Below are 16,495 nucleotides of genomic sequence, written 5' to 3'. Positions count from 1 at the left end.
CACTTTCGTATCATCTTTTTTATCATCTTCCTATAGTGATGTCAGCTTTATAATGGCAGTATTTGATTAACATTGTTGTTGCTATCCTTTTCTATAATTTGATAAAGCAGATAGCGCTATCCTTTTCTAGCTCCGAAACGCTGCCAGATCGTTCTTTAGCAATGTAGAATTATAATTGATTAACAAAATATCTAATCTAAATTATAAAAATTTACTGTCCAATCATTGAAAAATAAATTTTCACAATGAATGAGATATAATTTTTGAATATTTAAAATAAGAAGTTCACTGTCAATATTACATCAGACTATACCGGTATCAGCCATCCTCTATAGAAGGCAGTGGTATACAGTATGTGCAATTCATATGATTCATTAATGATGAAAGATGAAAAACATTTATGAATCATGGAATTACCCTCTATAGAAGGCAGTGGCAAGGCAGAGAATCGACAACGCTGTTCACCTATCTTTCTCCACTGTTATTATAGCGTGGACATCATCAAATCAAACTGCTGTCGTTTAGAGGATTATTGGTTGGAGTTTCATTACAAATAATTTATATGGTTTGACCAATAGTTGATTGATTAATGCATGCAATATACAGTAATTAGACATGGGGAAACCAATATTACTTTATGAGAATTCAATGTTGGATTGATCACCGTCTAATTTCTGCATATATGTGGAATAGTATCCTTTGATTTTATGTGATACAGTTAATGGATCTTGATCAGGTAAATATAACTCTAATTTTCCGTAATTCACGGTCCATATAATTCATGGATATTATATATATATATATAATATATATATATATATATATATATATATATATAATATATATATATATATATGAAAGCGAAATGGCACTCACTCACTGACTGATTGACTGACTGACTGACTCACTCGCAGAACTAAAAATCTACCGGACCAAAAACGTTCAAATTTGGTAGGTATGTTCAGTTGGCCCTTTAGAGGCGCACTAAGAAATCTTTTGGCAATATTTTAACTCTGAGGGTGGTTTTTAAGGGTTTAAAGTTCGTCTTTTAGCATGTATATTCTTCTTAATTATAATATTGAAAAATGTCCTTACCATATGTTAATATAGAACTATAATCTAGAGAGAGTACCTCTTCGAAACAGTTGTTAACTGGTAACTAAATTAATAATTTTGTCAGGTTGGCATTAAGTTGAGTTGACTTTGTTAGGTTGGCACCAAGTTGAAGATTGAAATGCATTCATCGAGGAAAAATTGATTGGTCACTGCTACTTCAATCAGAGTTATTCCTGGGAATATTATATTACTAGCCGTCAGGCTCGCTTCACTCGCCATATCCGTTTAGTCTGGACCCCCGACTGGATCGTCCTAACATATGATCGTCCTACAAATGAAAAATGCACTGCTGATCCCATTCTTGGACGATCCAGTCGCAGGTCCAGGGGGCGGAGCCCCCTGGCTAGACGGATATGGCGAGCGAAGCGAGCCTGAAGGCTAGTCAGATATATAATATATCAGATATTATCTGAGTTGATTAATGATAATCAATATTGATGAACTATATGAGCTGATAGCTGATATTTAATATTGATAATACGTGGTTAAATGTAGAATATGTGAAATAGTATCTTTCGATTTTCTGTGATAATAATTAGAACTTGATCTGGTAAATACAACTCAATTTTTCTATAATTCACGGCCCATATATGAGTTGATAGCTGATATTCAATACTGATAAACTATATGAGCTGATAGCTAATATTAAATATTGATAGTACGTGGTTAAATCCGATATATGTGAAATAGTAGCTTTTGATTTCCTGTGATAATAATTAGAACTTGATTTGGTAAATACAACTCTAATTTTCCGTAATTCACGGTCCATATATCTGAGTTGATTAATGATAATCAATATTGATAAACTATATGAGCTGATAGCTGATATTTGATATTGATAATACGTGGTTAAATGTAGGATATGTGAAATAGTAGCCTTTGATCTTCTGTTATAATAATTAGAACTTGATCTGGTAAATACAACTCTAATTTTCCATAATTCACGGTCCAATATGAGTTGATTACTGATAATCAATATTGATTAACTATATAAGTTGATAGCTGATATTTAATATTGATAATACGTGGTTGAATGAAGGATATGTGGAATAGTGGCCTTTGATTTTCTGTGATAATAATTAGAACTTGATCTGGTAAATACAACTCTAATTTTCCACAATTCACGGTCCAATATGAGTTGATTACTGATAATCAATATTGATTAACTATATGAGCTGATAGCTGATATTTAATATTGATAATACGTGGTTAAATGTAGGATATGTAAAATAGTGGCCTTTGATTTTCTGTGATAATAATTAGAACTTGATCTGGTAAATACAACTCTAATTTTCCATAATTCACGGTCCATATGAGTTGATAGCTGATATTCAATATTGATAATACGTGGTTTACTGTAGGATATATCAACATGATTTATTTTCTTAATTAGAGAAGGTAGTAGAAGCTGCCACTTTGATGGAATTTATTGATGTCTGATAATATTAATCACAGTATATATGGATAGCTGAGTGGTTGATAATGATCAGTCAAAGCATTAAGCATTAGTGAAGCGTAGAATTACCAATCTATCTCTCTATGGAGTATCATCACTCCTTTATTAAAGTCAGTGTAGTTTGAATATTTGGAATGATATTTGTACGATATTTGATAGGGGATGAGTATGGGAAATTTGATACAGGTGTATTAATGGATGATATTCATCACTGTTTTATTGAGTTGGGGCATCTATCTATTTGTTGGTGATAATTAATATTGTTGATGATTCATGAAAGGATTTATTGATATTGATTGTTGTGCCAAATCATAAAGTAATGAGACTCAGACCTCTTAAAGGTGGAAATATTCATTATTGAAGAATCAAGGTCGAATTCTGGAGCACAACTGAATAGAGAGATTTAAAACTAATCATGGAAGGAGGAAGCACGAAAAAAAGAGACAATGAGTGTCGGAGATATAAGAGGAACATGAAGAAAGAAAAAGAAATAAATTGAGGAATCTCAGAGGAAACTGAGTGAGGAATCTCAGAGATGGAGACTTGAGAGAGCACGAATAAGAGATAGAAGAAAAACATGAAGATTGATTAATTGATTATTTGCCTTTATAAGGGAGGAGTTGAGACTCTAGATCCTCTCTGCACACAGCCCTTAAAATAAGTGTGTGTGTGAGAGAGAGAGAGAGTGAGTGACAGAAATTGTGTGAGGAGGTTCAGACAAGATGAGCAACTTGAATTGGAGAGTCATCGTTTGATGATCTGGTGTGTGAGAGAGAGAAAGATAAGTAAGAGAAGGAGTAAGTGAGGGAAGAGAAACAGGGCGAGAGAGAGGGAGTGGGAGAGATAGAATGAGAGAGAAAGTAAAGGGTTGGGAGACATGTGAATTCAAAGATGTGGATACAGCTGTGGTTACATCAAACGTATTATCAAACCATGGATTAAGCACCGGAATAGTTCATAGATAATAATAATAATTATTATTACTATTAGGGCCTATACTATTGATAGAATTCAGGTTGAATGAGATAATTATAGTCCAGGCAATGAATGCTCAAAAAAGGGTATAGAGGGAAAAGTTTGGAAGAAAATTTTTGACCATACAGTTCTGTTTAGGGTAAAGAGGAGGTAAACATATCAAAAGTCCCCACCACCACCCCCTGTGCTAAAGGGGTGGAGGTGGTTCAAAGGTACCATTTTTTGGTTTCTCGCATATAACCCGAAAATTATGCATTTTACAGACATGACTATTCTATAAGGAATTAAAGCTTGCATAATTTCCTACAATATTGATCCCACAACTTTTTCTATATCTCTTTTACTTTTCGAGATGTCCGCTCTAAAAGATGTGACATTTATGAAAAAACACATTTTCCTTAAATTTTTTGCTATTTTTTCTCTTATAACTTTTTTAATATCGATGGGAAAAATCCACGCTGATCATGTGCTTATAGAGCATCGAATTCTCTTTAGTTTGATGTATAATTTCACAAGTTTACGCACATTCCCACGACTGTTGCAGCAGCTTCAGTGTTGAGTGTGAGATCTTCAGTTATGCAAAAATAGACATAGGAATTTGGAGAGAATGTTTTGAACACAATTTTTGACTTCGCAGCTTTGTTGGGACCAGTTAGGGGGTGAACATATCAAAAGTCCCCATTCCCACCCCTTGTGGTAAGGGATGAGGGTGGTTTTTTTAGCACAGGGGGTAGGGGTGGGGACATTTGATATGTTTACCTCCTCACTACCCTAAACAGAACTGAGGGGTCAAAAACTGTCCTCCCAACTTTTCCCTCTATATCACTTCGTTGACTGGGCTAATACATGTATCATTCAAACAAGCAATGAGTAATATCATTCTAGGATATAAAAGTACAATATTCTTTCTTCTACACTTGAAAATGACTCTTGGAGAGTTGAAACTAGTAGTGCTGCAATAAGATATTGATATTGATTCACTGCCTTTATTAAAATCCTAGAAGGGCGAAGTTAGGGCACAGCCGGCCCTCCCTTAAACTTAACCCTCAAGATAGAGGATACTATAGGTTATTTTTTTATTGTGCTTTATGAAATTACAAATATACGATATGTGAGTATCAATTATTCAAATAGCACAAATGCACGTACCAACTTCTTTCTCTTTCTCACTTAATGTTACCATCTGTTTATCTCTCTTATGCCCGGTTTCACCAACCTCGATCAAATATAGCCTAGCCATGGTCAATTAGACCATAGTCAAAATTTGATCACTCATTCAAACATTCAACTGTTCCACCAACCTCGGGATTGATCAAAACTGCGTCGATCAAATTTGAACAAGGTCAACTCTTGTAGCTGTACTTTTCTGAAGTTGGCCAACATGTTTGCTGGCTTGCTATTGGCTACATCTGATTTTCATGGATAGAAATTACTGAGATATTGCAATTTTTCAAATGCTAATGAATTAATAATTATTATTAAACGAAAATCCAAATTTAATTTTGTAATATAGTGAATATAGTAACACCCCATGATACTCAATATCAGTTTCGCTGCTCGTATTCAGAGGGAAATTTGCGCTGAATGATCTTTTTACTTTACCGTCAGGCCGTCAAAGATTGATATTACTGTACTTTTTTTGTAATTACTGTACTAATTTTTCTTCATATTCATTATTTCGGGGCAGGCTCCCTGAGCCATCTTCTTATATACCCCCCTGGCGCAGACGTTTTATATAATCACACATCTACATTAATTTATAATAATATTTCAAATATGAATTGAATACTTTCGTACAAAGAATTTACAAATCACCATCATTTTTGACAATTTTTTATGAACAAAAGAATATTCCAATTCTAATGAGATACATTGGTTGATGTAAGGATTGAATAGCATAGGCCTACTAATGTTTGTGATATCTCCGACACTCGTTCTCTCCCTTTTATGTGCTTTCTCCTGCTCTCTCACTGCCTCGCTCTCTCCTTCCCTTCCTCTCTCTTCACCAGATCATCAAACGATCCCATCTCAATTGATGTTGTTCATCATAACCAAACCACCACCAACTCTATTGCATACTGTCTGCTACTACAAATAACCCCACATAAATACATACAATATACACATCCACTAGAACCATATAGTACGTTCCTCTGTGAATAACCCGCTCTGGTAACACATCAGCCCACATATACATAGGATTATGTACCTATCAGCCCACATATACATAGGATTATGTATCTAAATAACCACCCAATGTGCAGAAGTGGCCGATTCTATATTCGACCAGTGTAATTTGATAGAGTAGCCTAATTCAATTTCAATGCAGTCCAACAACTCGCTGCATGCTGCACTATCGATTCATCCCCTATCGATATATCGAATCATCGATAGACAAACATCGAGCTGACGGTGTAATTCAATTTAGTTCACCGACGGTGGTATAGTGAGGTCCACGTTATAATGGCAGTGGAGAAAGATGGGAGAACAACGTTGCCGAACCTCTGTCTTGTCAATGCCTTCTATAGACGGTAACAGATACAGGTTTATTGATAAAGACACTTCACTTAAATGTGCTACTTTTTAAAAAATTAATAGAAACAACATGAAAATGTTGTAGTAGCCTTTATTTTTTACTTTCTTTGCCCTATTACCATTGGTAAGGAAAGTATTGCTTTCCGAAACAAAATTTAAGGTACCCCAATTTTCAAATTTCTATACGTTTCAAGGTTCCCTGAGTCCAAAAAAGTGATTTTTGGGTATTGGTCTGTATGTGTGTGTGAACACGATATCTCATATCCTAATTAACGGAATGACTTGAAATTTGGAACTTAAGGTCCTTACACTATAAGGATCCGACACGAACAATTTCGATCAAATGTAATTCAAGATGGCGGCTAAAATGGCAAAAATGTTGTCAAAAACAGGGTTTTTCGCGATTTTCTCGAAAACGGCTCTAACGATTTTGATCAAATTCATACCTAAAATAGTCATCGATAAGCTCCATCAACTGCCACAAGTCTCATATCTGTGAAAATTTCAGGAGCACTGCACAATCTATGCAAAGTTTGATTTCAGATTCACGATTATCAGGCTTTCAGATACAATTTAAACAAGAAATTTCAAGTGGAAAAGATTGATCATGAAAATCTCTAGAATTAATGTTCAGTAACATTTTCACCTAAAATTGAAAATAAGCTCGAAATACGAGAAAATGTGATTATCCAATTGCAAACTGTTGGCAAACTGTTGATTCTATTAAATCATTCACTATGAAGAGATAGCATACTTCGTGTGTCTCCAGCGTTATTGTCCTGTCAACAGCTGGTTCATATCTTTGAATAGTAGACTTGAGATGTGCGGGAACACAAGCGTCAGGTGATCTTTTCTCATAACGGCAAGGAAAGTTGTGTGAGTGCGCCACACCAGATTTTTAAAAACTTTAAAATAGTTCAACAACTAGTTTCGACCCTAACTTAGGGTTGAAACTATTTAAAAGTTTTTTTAAAAATAAAGGGTACTACAAGATTTTTATATTGTTCTTATCAATTAGGTTTATTGATGTAATATTAACTGTTCATTCTCGTTCAAAATAATCAACTATATTCTATTAAGCAATAAATTATATTTTTCAATAATTTTGTAATGAATTTACATAATTGAGATTACATAATTTAATTTATCTTCAATTCTACATTGTTGAAAGACGATCTGGCAACAGAGCAAAGCGAGAAAGAGAAGGATAGAAGACAAGAAGACAAGAAGACAAGGATAGCAATACCATTGCTAATCAAACACTGCCATTATAACGTGGACCTCACTATAGGCAACTATATATCGAATATTGAAATCGATTGACTTGTGTCTTGTGTGTGTGATTCAATTTTAATGCAATCCCGGGTGCTGACCACTATCGGCTTGTAATATCGATATATATCGATAATCGATTGACAAGCACCATGTTGAGCTCGATTAAATAATAATCGCTGGAATCATGTCGCCGAATGTTATCTCGTATATTATGGATGACTGCTCTGAGATCCACTGTCAGTATTGGATGAATGGGAAGCTTTGGATGCTGTTTATGAGGAATACTGACAGTTTGAAGTGAATCTGCTTCAGTTGAATGCATGAATAGTGTCAGTGTAGGTTTAATGGAAAGCGTTGAATGCCATTTATGACAAATACTGACAGTTTTAAGTGATTTCCAGTATGGTTCGAGACTGGCAACATTGATTGAATAGGAAGTGTTAATGTTGTTGATGGAGAATCCTGACAGTTTGGAGTGAATCTCACTATAGCTTTGGACTCCAGAAGAGCGTGATTTGATAGCTGATATGAGGGGGATAACACGTCTGCTAAAACGATACGGATTATAGGGGATAGAGTGGCATTCGAAAAGTGGTATCTTTACTGAAAGCTGGTAGGATATGGCATGACTTTCGGGTGACGTATAAATGCAGTATCACAGAGAACAAGGTTTGTATCTGTTGCAGTATGCAATTATGATGTTATAGATTGAATTGAATAGCTGCCTTCATATTAATTATAGGAGGGCGAAGCTAGGGCGCAGCCGGCTCTCTCTTACTTTTAACCCTCACTCATACTTAATCCTCAGAGGTCATGAATGATGAGCTAGATGTATATGCAGTATCGCAGAGAACAAGGTTCCTTTTGCAGTATGCAATGTATGATGTTATAGATTGAATTGAATTGCTGCCTTTATTTAAATTCTAGGAGGGAGAAGCTTGGGCGCAGCCGGCTCTCTCTTACTTTTAACCCTCTCTCATACTCAATCCTCGGAGGTCATAGATGATGAGCTAGATGTATATGCAGTATCACAGAGAACAAGGTTTCTGTTGCAGTATGTAATGTATGATGTTGTAGATAAAATTGAGTTGCTGCCTTTATTTTAATTCTAGTAGGGCGAAGCTAGGGCACATCCGGCTCTCTCTTACTTTGAACCCTCACTCATACTCTTAATCCTCAGAGGTCAAAGATGATGAGCTAGATGTATATGCAGTATCACAGAGAACAAGGTTTCTGTTGCAGTATGTAATGTATGTTGTTATAGATTAAATTGAAGAGCTGCCTTTATTTAAATTCTGGGAGGGCGAAGCTAGGGGCAGTCGGCTCTCTCTTACTTCTAACCCTCACTCATACTTGATCCTCAGAGGTCATAGATGATGAGCTAGATGTATTTGCAGTATCACAGAGAACAAGGTTTCTTTTGCAGTATGCAATGTATGATGTTATAGATTGAATTGAATTGCTTTCTTAATTTAAATTCTGGGAGGGAAAAGCTTGGGCGCAGCCGGCTCTCTCTTACTTTTAACCCTCTCTCATACACAATCCTCAGAGTTCAGAGATGATGAACTATTTTTTCTCGAAAATTTCATCAATAGTTCGAAACAGTTACTGGTTTTACGTTTTCTTCAGCTGATGATTTACATCAAATGATAATGGATTTTCATTAACAATAAGCTATTAGAACTTGGGTTGTCGTAATCCTTTGTATGGAGCGGTGATAAAACACAACTTATTCTCTCCAAACAATCAACTTTGAATGTTCACATTGAAACCTTATATAGAGGATATAATAAATAAAATAGAATATTTATTTCGCGAGAATACAAGATACTTAAGACAAATGTAATTATAATAAATCTTTGGCACAGCCAGACAATTCAAACTTGTGTGCTAGCTGTGAGTAATACTTTATTTGAATACCTTATTCTAATAACTTGAATACCTTATTTGAAGGATACAAAATCGTCATCAGATTTCAGAGTAGAGCTATCAATTCATGGGATTATGACCCATGGTATCGCAGATCGCAGATCTCAGGGCCAAGCCAAACGAGGCGTTTTTTCAGTGGGCACAACAAGACAGGAGCCTCTACGATTGACTAATTGGATTGACTTATCGATTGAGCTTCCTAGGAAGCCAACCAGAGAGGTCGTGTCGTGTCTTGTGAATTATGAAAACGCCTTGTTTGGCTTGGCCCTTGAGCCTCAAGCTTCAGCTACTGCATCATGTTCAATACTGCTAAAAGCTCTTTTAGAATGTTGAATTACATTCATATTGTGTTTTGACATGGACTGCTTGGTGATAAGTTTCTTTCTTGATATGTTTCTCTCTCTCGATAAGTTTTTCTCTCAACCTAAAATTCCTTGTATGGCTTGGCCCCATGAACCTCAAGCTTCAACTACTGTATCATCTCCAATACTGCTAAAAGCTTATTTAGAATGTTGAATTACACTCATCATGGATTTTGACATGGACTGCTTGGTGATATGCTTCTCTCTTAAAATGTTTCTCTCTTGATTTTATTAAATTTCTGGAGTATTATGTTTGTAATTTACTTCTTTCTAATCATTGTACTTACGGTTCTAATTTATTATAGTATAAATGACCTCAGACTACTAACCTTGATCTGTAGATGCTTGATGATGATATCGCCAGGCGGAAACAGGTCGTTTGTGAGCAGTGTTAGTGCACGATCCAAATCGTAGATGTTCAGCGACTGTACAGGCGTATCGTGCAATGCGTTCAACAGACGGTGCAACACAGCTTTGGTCGGCGATGGGCACTCGACAAAAATGCCATCCTCGAAACTGTAGCACGGACATGCTGCTCCTAGACCAGCGGGGCACTCACTTCCGGTTGCTCCACTTCCGGTTCCACCGCTTCCGGTTCCCGCAAAACTACTACTTCCGGTTCCGAGTCCGCCACTTCCGGTTCCGGCAAAACTACTTCCGGTGCCGCTACTTCCGGTTCCGCCGCCCCCCACCGCCAGAAGCAAAGCCAGCAGCCGTAGAGGCCAGCACTTCATTTCACCTCCATTTTGTTTAGCTGCCCCCACGCTTTTTGCCGCCTCCGACTTCTAGTAGTGCTGCCTCCAGTTGGTGGGACTCTGCCGCCTCCAAGGGTACCCAGAGTTGTTGGTTTGTTGAGCGTCTGTAACAGAAAGAAAAATGATATGAGATTGGGGTTGATGATTATGTGCAAGGTGATACCATAGAGAAACAATAGCGTAAGTAGATATCCCATGGTATAGGGCGTTTATTTCGCAACTTTTACTGTTATCTCAAGTCGATTACTATCAATTATTGAAGATTTTTACTGTTTTGGCCGGGTGAGTGTGTATGAACGGCATAATATGAGAGACTACCAGCGTCATACACCTTTTTGGGAAAGAAATACGTGGACTATCAGCTTGAGATAACAGTAAAAGTTGCGACATGAACGCCCTATACCATGGGATATCTACTCAAGCTATTGTTTCTCTATCGTGATACTCTCCAGCAGTGCAAATACTTTGTCCAGTTTTAGTAAGAATGTTCTTCTCTGGGAGGAAATACAGAGATTCAACATCTGTTAAATGCAGGAAAAAACATTCTAGAAATATGAAATATCACTAACTAAAGCTGGATTCCCACATATAAGTGACAATAATATTGACAGATACAGTGAGAATATTATTCCCACAAGTTCTAATGGAGAAATTCATTCCCTTTGAGTGTGACCAGTCCAATCAGAACTCTTGGAAAATATGTTTTCACAGAGCTGGCTACTTCAACTCTCACTGAAATGTGGGGATCTATTCTATTCATTACTAGCAGGTAACCCGTGCTCCGCAAGGGTCTAATTTTGAACTTCTTCTTCTTCTTCTTCTTCTTCTTCTTCTTCTTCTTCTTCTTCTTCTTCTTCTTCTTCTTCTTCTCTTCTTCTTTTCTTCTTCTTCTCTTCTTCTTCTACTTCTTCTTCTTCTCTCTTCTTCTTCTTCTTCTTCTTCTTCTTTTCTTCTTCTTCTTTCTTCTTCTTCTTTCTTCTTCTTCTCTCTTCTTCTTCTTCTTCTTCTTTCTTCTTCTTCTTCTTCTCTCTTCTTCTTCTTCTTTCTTCTTCTTCTTCAGAGGAAGAATATTGTTAAACTGGGAACTTGACCTACTGAAATCTTGAAGAATTTAAAGAATCTTTATGAAAAATTTCAAGTTAATCAGTCCAGTAGTTCATACGTGATAATGCTCATCCGCGAATTTCCTGGTTGTTTATGTTGGAGCCATGTGACGCTGGTCAAAACATTATTGACAGTAGTCGACAGTTATCGGCTAGAGTTAACAAAAAATCGGCTTGAAATTTGGAACATAAACGACCTTTACCATGAGATATCTACCTATGCTACGTTTTCTTTATGGTCTCAATAATTAAATATTGAGAAATAACATAGGCCGATTTAACGTCATACGTCAAAATGACGTCATACGTTTCAATTTAACGTTTAATGACTCTAAGGCTAGGGTCACACGAGCGCACATAGTGCGCCCATCGCAACTTACTGTTTGCGGCTGACGCCAATGACACGACACGAGCATTGAGTGTGGTGCGTCAACGTCAGTTGGCTTCACGCAATGGAACCAGACGAAGCAGTAACTTTTGCATGTCTCGATGTGCGTTGTAGCATTTATGCGCAGTTCAAAAATCACCGTCCATTACGACTTCCGTTACTTGGTACGCACGTACCTCATGTGTTGTCACCAATTCATTTCAATGTATTTCTTCAAGGGACGTCAAAAAGTAAGTTGCAACGGACGCACTTTGTGCGTCAGCCTCGTGTGGCCCTAGCCTGAATCATGGTGAACTTAATATAGATAGATATTTTAGCAGAGTATAATCAATTTACTTATACTCTCAGTAGACTACTTATCTACTCGTAGAGTTATAGACTTAAATTATAGTATGAAGATAAGGTATTATTCTCCTGTCTCATACTAATTTAAACCTAATTAAACAAGTTAACCTAAGCAATTTGATTCTTTCTGATTTGGCACAGAAAGCTCACATCCAAGTAACTCTTCACTTATCAGTCTACCCTTGATAAATAGCATTATAATTACTTCCTCCAGTTCACGCACGAAATCAAGTATATTGACTTAAACTAGACGGGAAAACTTCTAAATTGAAGATAATTGTTGTGATAAAACTTTGAAATTATAACTTGAATATTCACGGGTGAAACAGTAATCATGTAGGATGAGAGTTATTCGAAGAAGCTGCTCTTGTGCTCTCGATCTCGATAAGACGATCCGACGCCTAATTTGTTTGCCATAAGTTGAGAAAAGAGAGAGAGGAAGAAGAAGAACAATGAGAAGAAGAAGGTGGAGAAGTAGAAGTAGAAGAAGGAAAAGAAGGAGAAGAAGGAAAACAATAACAAGAAGAAGAATAAGAAGAAAAAGAATAAGAAAGAAGAAGGAGGAGGAGGAAAAGGAGAAGAAGACAAGAGTAAAATTTTCTCGATTCCCTTCCACTCTCTTGTTCTTCCAACTCTTCTTCTCACTCTCTGTTTTGGTAGAGAGTTAGTGGGGAGGATATTTTTAATATTCTTTCCGAAGAATGGACATTGATATGTCCAAAGCTCCGCCAATTTAGATGCATAACAATATAATTATTAAAACAAAATAAAACTTGTAGCACCCTTTATTCATTAAAAACTTAAAATAGTTGAACAACTAGTTTCGGTTTACACCATCTTTAGGTTCTAAAATAAAAAGAACTTAAAAGAGTTTAAAAAATAAATTTTTATCTTAGAACCTGAAGATGGTGTAAACCGAAACTAGTTGTTCAACTATTTTAAGTTTTTTAATAAATAAAGGGTGCTACAAGTTTTATTTTGTTTTATTAATTAAAAGCAGCCCATTTCAAGAAGTGTTTCAATATAATTATGTATAGTTATTATATTACAAATTACTTCTCATATCATATACAATTCAATAATTATTTTCTTAGTCTATATTATGTAAATTCATCTATAATTTTGCTGTATTGTAAGCTATTGTATATAAGTGTATAAGCCAGTATATATTGTAATCTACATAAATAAAGTACTCAATCAATCAATCAATCCGTCCATTCTTCTTAGACGTATATTGAGATAGATGTATTTCATGAGAGGAGATTGAGGAGCGAAAGAGATGAAAAGAGGAAAAACAAAGAAGATGAATGAATGGAATACAGAATGGAAAAAGGCAAAAAGTTGAAAAGTGGCAAGACGAAGGAAAGATATGAGGGAATTGAGAGAGATGACACTGCAGAGAGAGAGAGAGAGAGAGACAGAGAGAAAGGAAAAGGATGGAAGACGAAAAGACAAAAAGGAGGCATGGGAGTGTAGAGATTGAAGAAGAATCAAGAAGAACGTCTTATTCAAGAAAATGTTGATTGAGAAGAGAAAAAGAGAGTTTGAAAAAGATGAGACTTCAGAGGGAGAGAAAAATGAAAAGGATGAGAGACGAAAAGACGAAAAAGGAGGCATGGGAGTGTAGAGATTGAAGAAGAACAAGAAGAACTTCTTATTCAAGAAAAAGGTTGATTAAGAAGAGAGAAAGAGAGTTTGAGGAAAAATGTGGAATTAGAACTGAAATGAAAGAATAAGTCAGCTGACAAGTGATTACACAGATGTGTGGAGAAGCCAGTCTATTACTATATTTGTATAAGGTGACATTTTTCCCAAAAAACGTGACATTTTTTCCAAAAAACGTATAGTTTCAATCAAAGACATTAAAGAGGTATGCATCTTCAAGCTGGGTTTACACCAAAGTTATTAACAAAATGGTTATAACTTAATCCTTATAGATTCTATTAGATTGAACGGAAGTTGACAAACACATATGTTCATCATGTGTTTTTTATAAGTTATGTTCAATCCAATATAATCTAGAAGGATTGGGTCATCAACATTTTTTTAATAAATTTGGTCTAATCGCAGCTTTAAGGTCTTTGGTTTCGATATTTTGTTTTGCAGTCATGGTATTATTATGCTTGCCCATCAGTATCAATATTCTCACATTCGAAAAAACTAATTTAATAGGTGAATAAAAATAAACAAATGAACTAAATAATTCTGGAGAAATTATAATATTTTTGATTCTACAAAATTAATTTTCATCAGATAGAAAGATCATCTCGGAACTGGATGAATTATATCATATGAAATACAAATTCAAACGTGAACTGAGTTTTTAACATTTAAAACAGTTGACATCTGGTACTTGTGGATGAGAATACTGTGTGAGGTCTACTGTTCACAGAACTACTAGTAATATTGAGCTTCTAGAGGGATTCTTCTATAGTAGAAAACAATACTGTATTAACCTAGAAACTCAAGGAGCAGTGGGAAGGGAAGAATACAGTGTTAACCCTACTACGGAAGCAACCCCTATATAAGTTGAAGATACCCAAGCTGAACTAAAAGCGGAGTTTTCACCACCTGCTTGTTAATTATGTTTGAAAAGAAACTATACAGGTATAAGAAAGAGGCGTTGGCTAGGGGTGGGGGTTAAGGAAGCCTCACATAACATATTCTCTTTTCGAAAAGTTTTGAGCCGTAAGTTCCCAACATGAAAACACCATTAAACGACGAGTTATTACATGAAACCATTGTTGCCACATCGCGGTGTAGCTTTGGAGTCTGAACAAGAGTAGATTGGGATCATTATTCCGGTGTATTATTTCACAAAGGATGTGTCAGTTGTTAGTCTGGCAGTGAGTTTGTATGAACTCGTAAGAATAATTGTTATTGTTTGTCACGTTATTCTTTATATTTAAATAACGATTAGCCTCCTGCTTGGCATCAGTCGGTAAAGCATGAGATTTAATATAATTAGGTCGTGGTTTTCTATAGTATTCAGTCTTAAAAAATCTTGATAGGCCTAGATATGGGCTTCTCCTATAAATCTTGTAATTCAATAAATAATAAATATATATAAAAATGATACTTATACTATAGAGATGAGGAATAAAAAATAAATTGCACACCATGAAAATTTCACACATATATTACACAAATAATGCAAAGATCAATCGAGGCAAAAAATATATATAGAGCGAAAAAAATATAATATAAAAAATAGAACAATATTTGAAATCATAAATATTACAGGCTAAACTTTATATTCTAGATTTGTGGCACGAATCATTACCATGTGCCTTTATCTTGAAATCATATGCATTTTTGGCATGTAGCTGTGACATGTACTTGCTAATACTTGTCGGCTTGGATAATTCAATCAAAAATATGTGCTCTAAGATCAGCTTGATAAATTAGCCACTAATAATCCAAATATATATATATATTAAAATCTCTAGTATTAGTAGATTTATTTGTATCGAATATATATTTTCATCTCAGGGTGCAAGATTCGGCACCTGACGGAATAGGTAGAGCCATTCATCTAGTGAATTAGAACTATGATAAATTATCGCAAATTGTATTGCAAAAAATTAAATTGTATGCATACGTTTGATAGCCTAGATTTCGTACTTCTTTGATTAAATAGAAATTTCTAAAATATTGATCTATATTTTTCTTTCAATTAAATACCTTTAATACTAATTTTTTACTTGCGCAAGTATTACTCTTATTAATTTCTCAATTATAATAACCCTTTCGGCGAGCTAGCTTTGATCATCAGATTATTTCGAAGCACTAGGGCGCCCATCACTAAATTCAAATTTAATCACTCACGTGTCGAAAATCTTCTTGTAAGCCGCCGATGTCGATCCAACTCCATGCGGTCCGGGAATATGGTAGCCGGAATCGTCTCCTCCAGGGGGTTATAAATTTAATTAAAATGAAAAATGACTTCTGCTTCACAATAGCATCACGAAGTCTTTTAAGAAATTTAATAATTTACTTTAACTTTAAATTTTTACAAAATTATTAATAAGGTACTTCGCTATAAAATATTTGGGGTCCTCTTATGGTGGCATCTGGCTGGCGAGTCTCGTTCTTCCTTCTCAAGTTTTACAGATCCTCTTTCCGACTTTCAAATTAGCATAAAATTTAAATATCCCAATCCTCCGCCATTAAATTCAAATAGATCTTACAAAAAATGCCAAAATATTGCTTAAATTATATGATTAATAATTCTTTGCATTCGAGCCATATCGATA

General features: G+C 35.4%; 1 protein-coding gene across 1 annotated transcript in view; it reads right to left on the bottom strand.

The window, feature by feature from the left end:
• The window catches only part of LOC111046940 (protein artichoke), a 204,622-nt gene that overhangs the window by 25,018 nt on the left and 163,109 nt on the right, over positions 1 to 16,495 (bottom strand). The window contains exon 3 of the mRNA XM_039435180.1: positions 9,978 to 10,507. Within this exon, the coding sequence (XP_039291114.1) occupies positions 9,978 to 10,382 (405 nt within the window). The 5' untranslated portion in view covers positions 10,383 to 10,507. The remainder of the gene's footprint in view (positions 1 to 9,977; positions 10,508 to 16,495) is intronic.

The sequence above is a fragment of the Nilaparvata lugens genome, chromosome 8, assembly GCF_014356525.2.
Source record: "Nilaparvata lugens isolate BPH chromosome 8, ASM1435652v1, whole genome shotgun sequence".
Lineage (NCBI taxonomy): Eukaryota > Metazoa > Arthropoda > Insecta > Hemiptera > Delphacidae > Nilaparvata > Nilaparvata lugens.
Note: the sequence above shows the minus strand (reverse complement) of the source record. Positions and strands in the feature narration are given on the sequence as shown.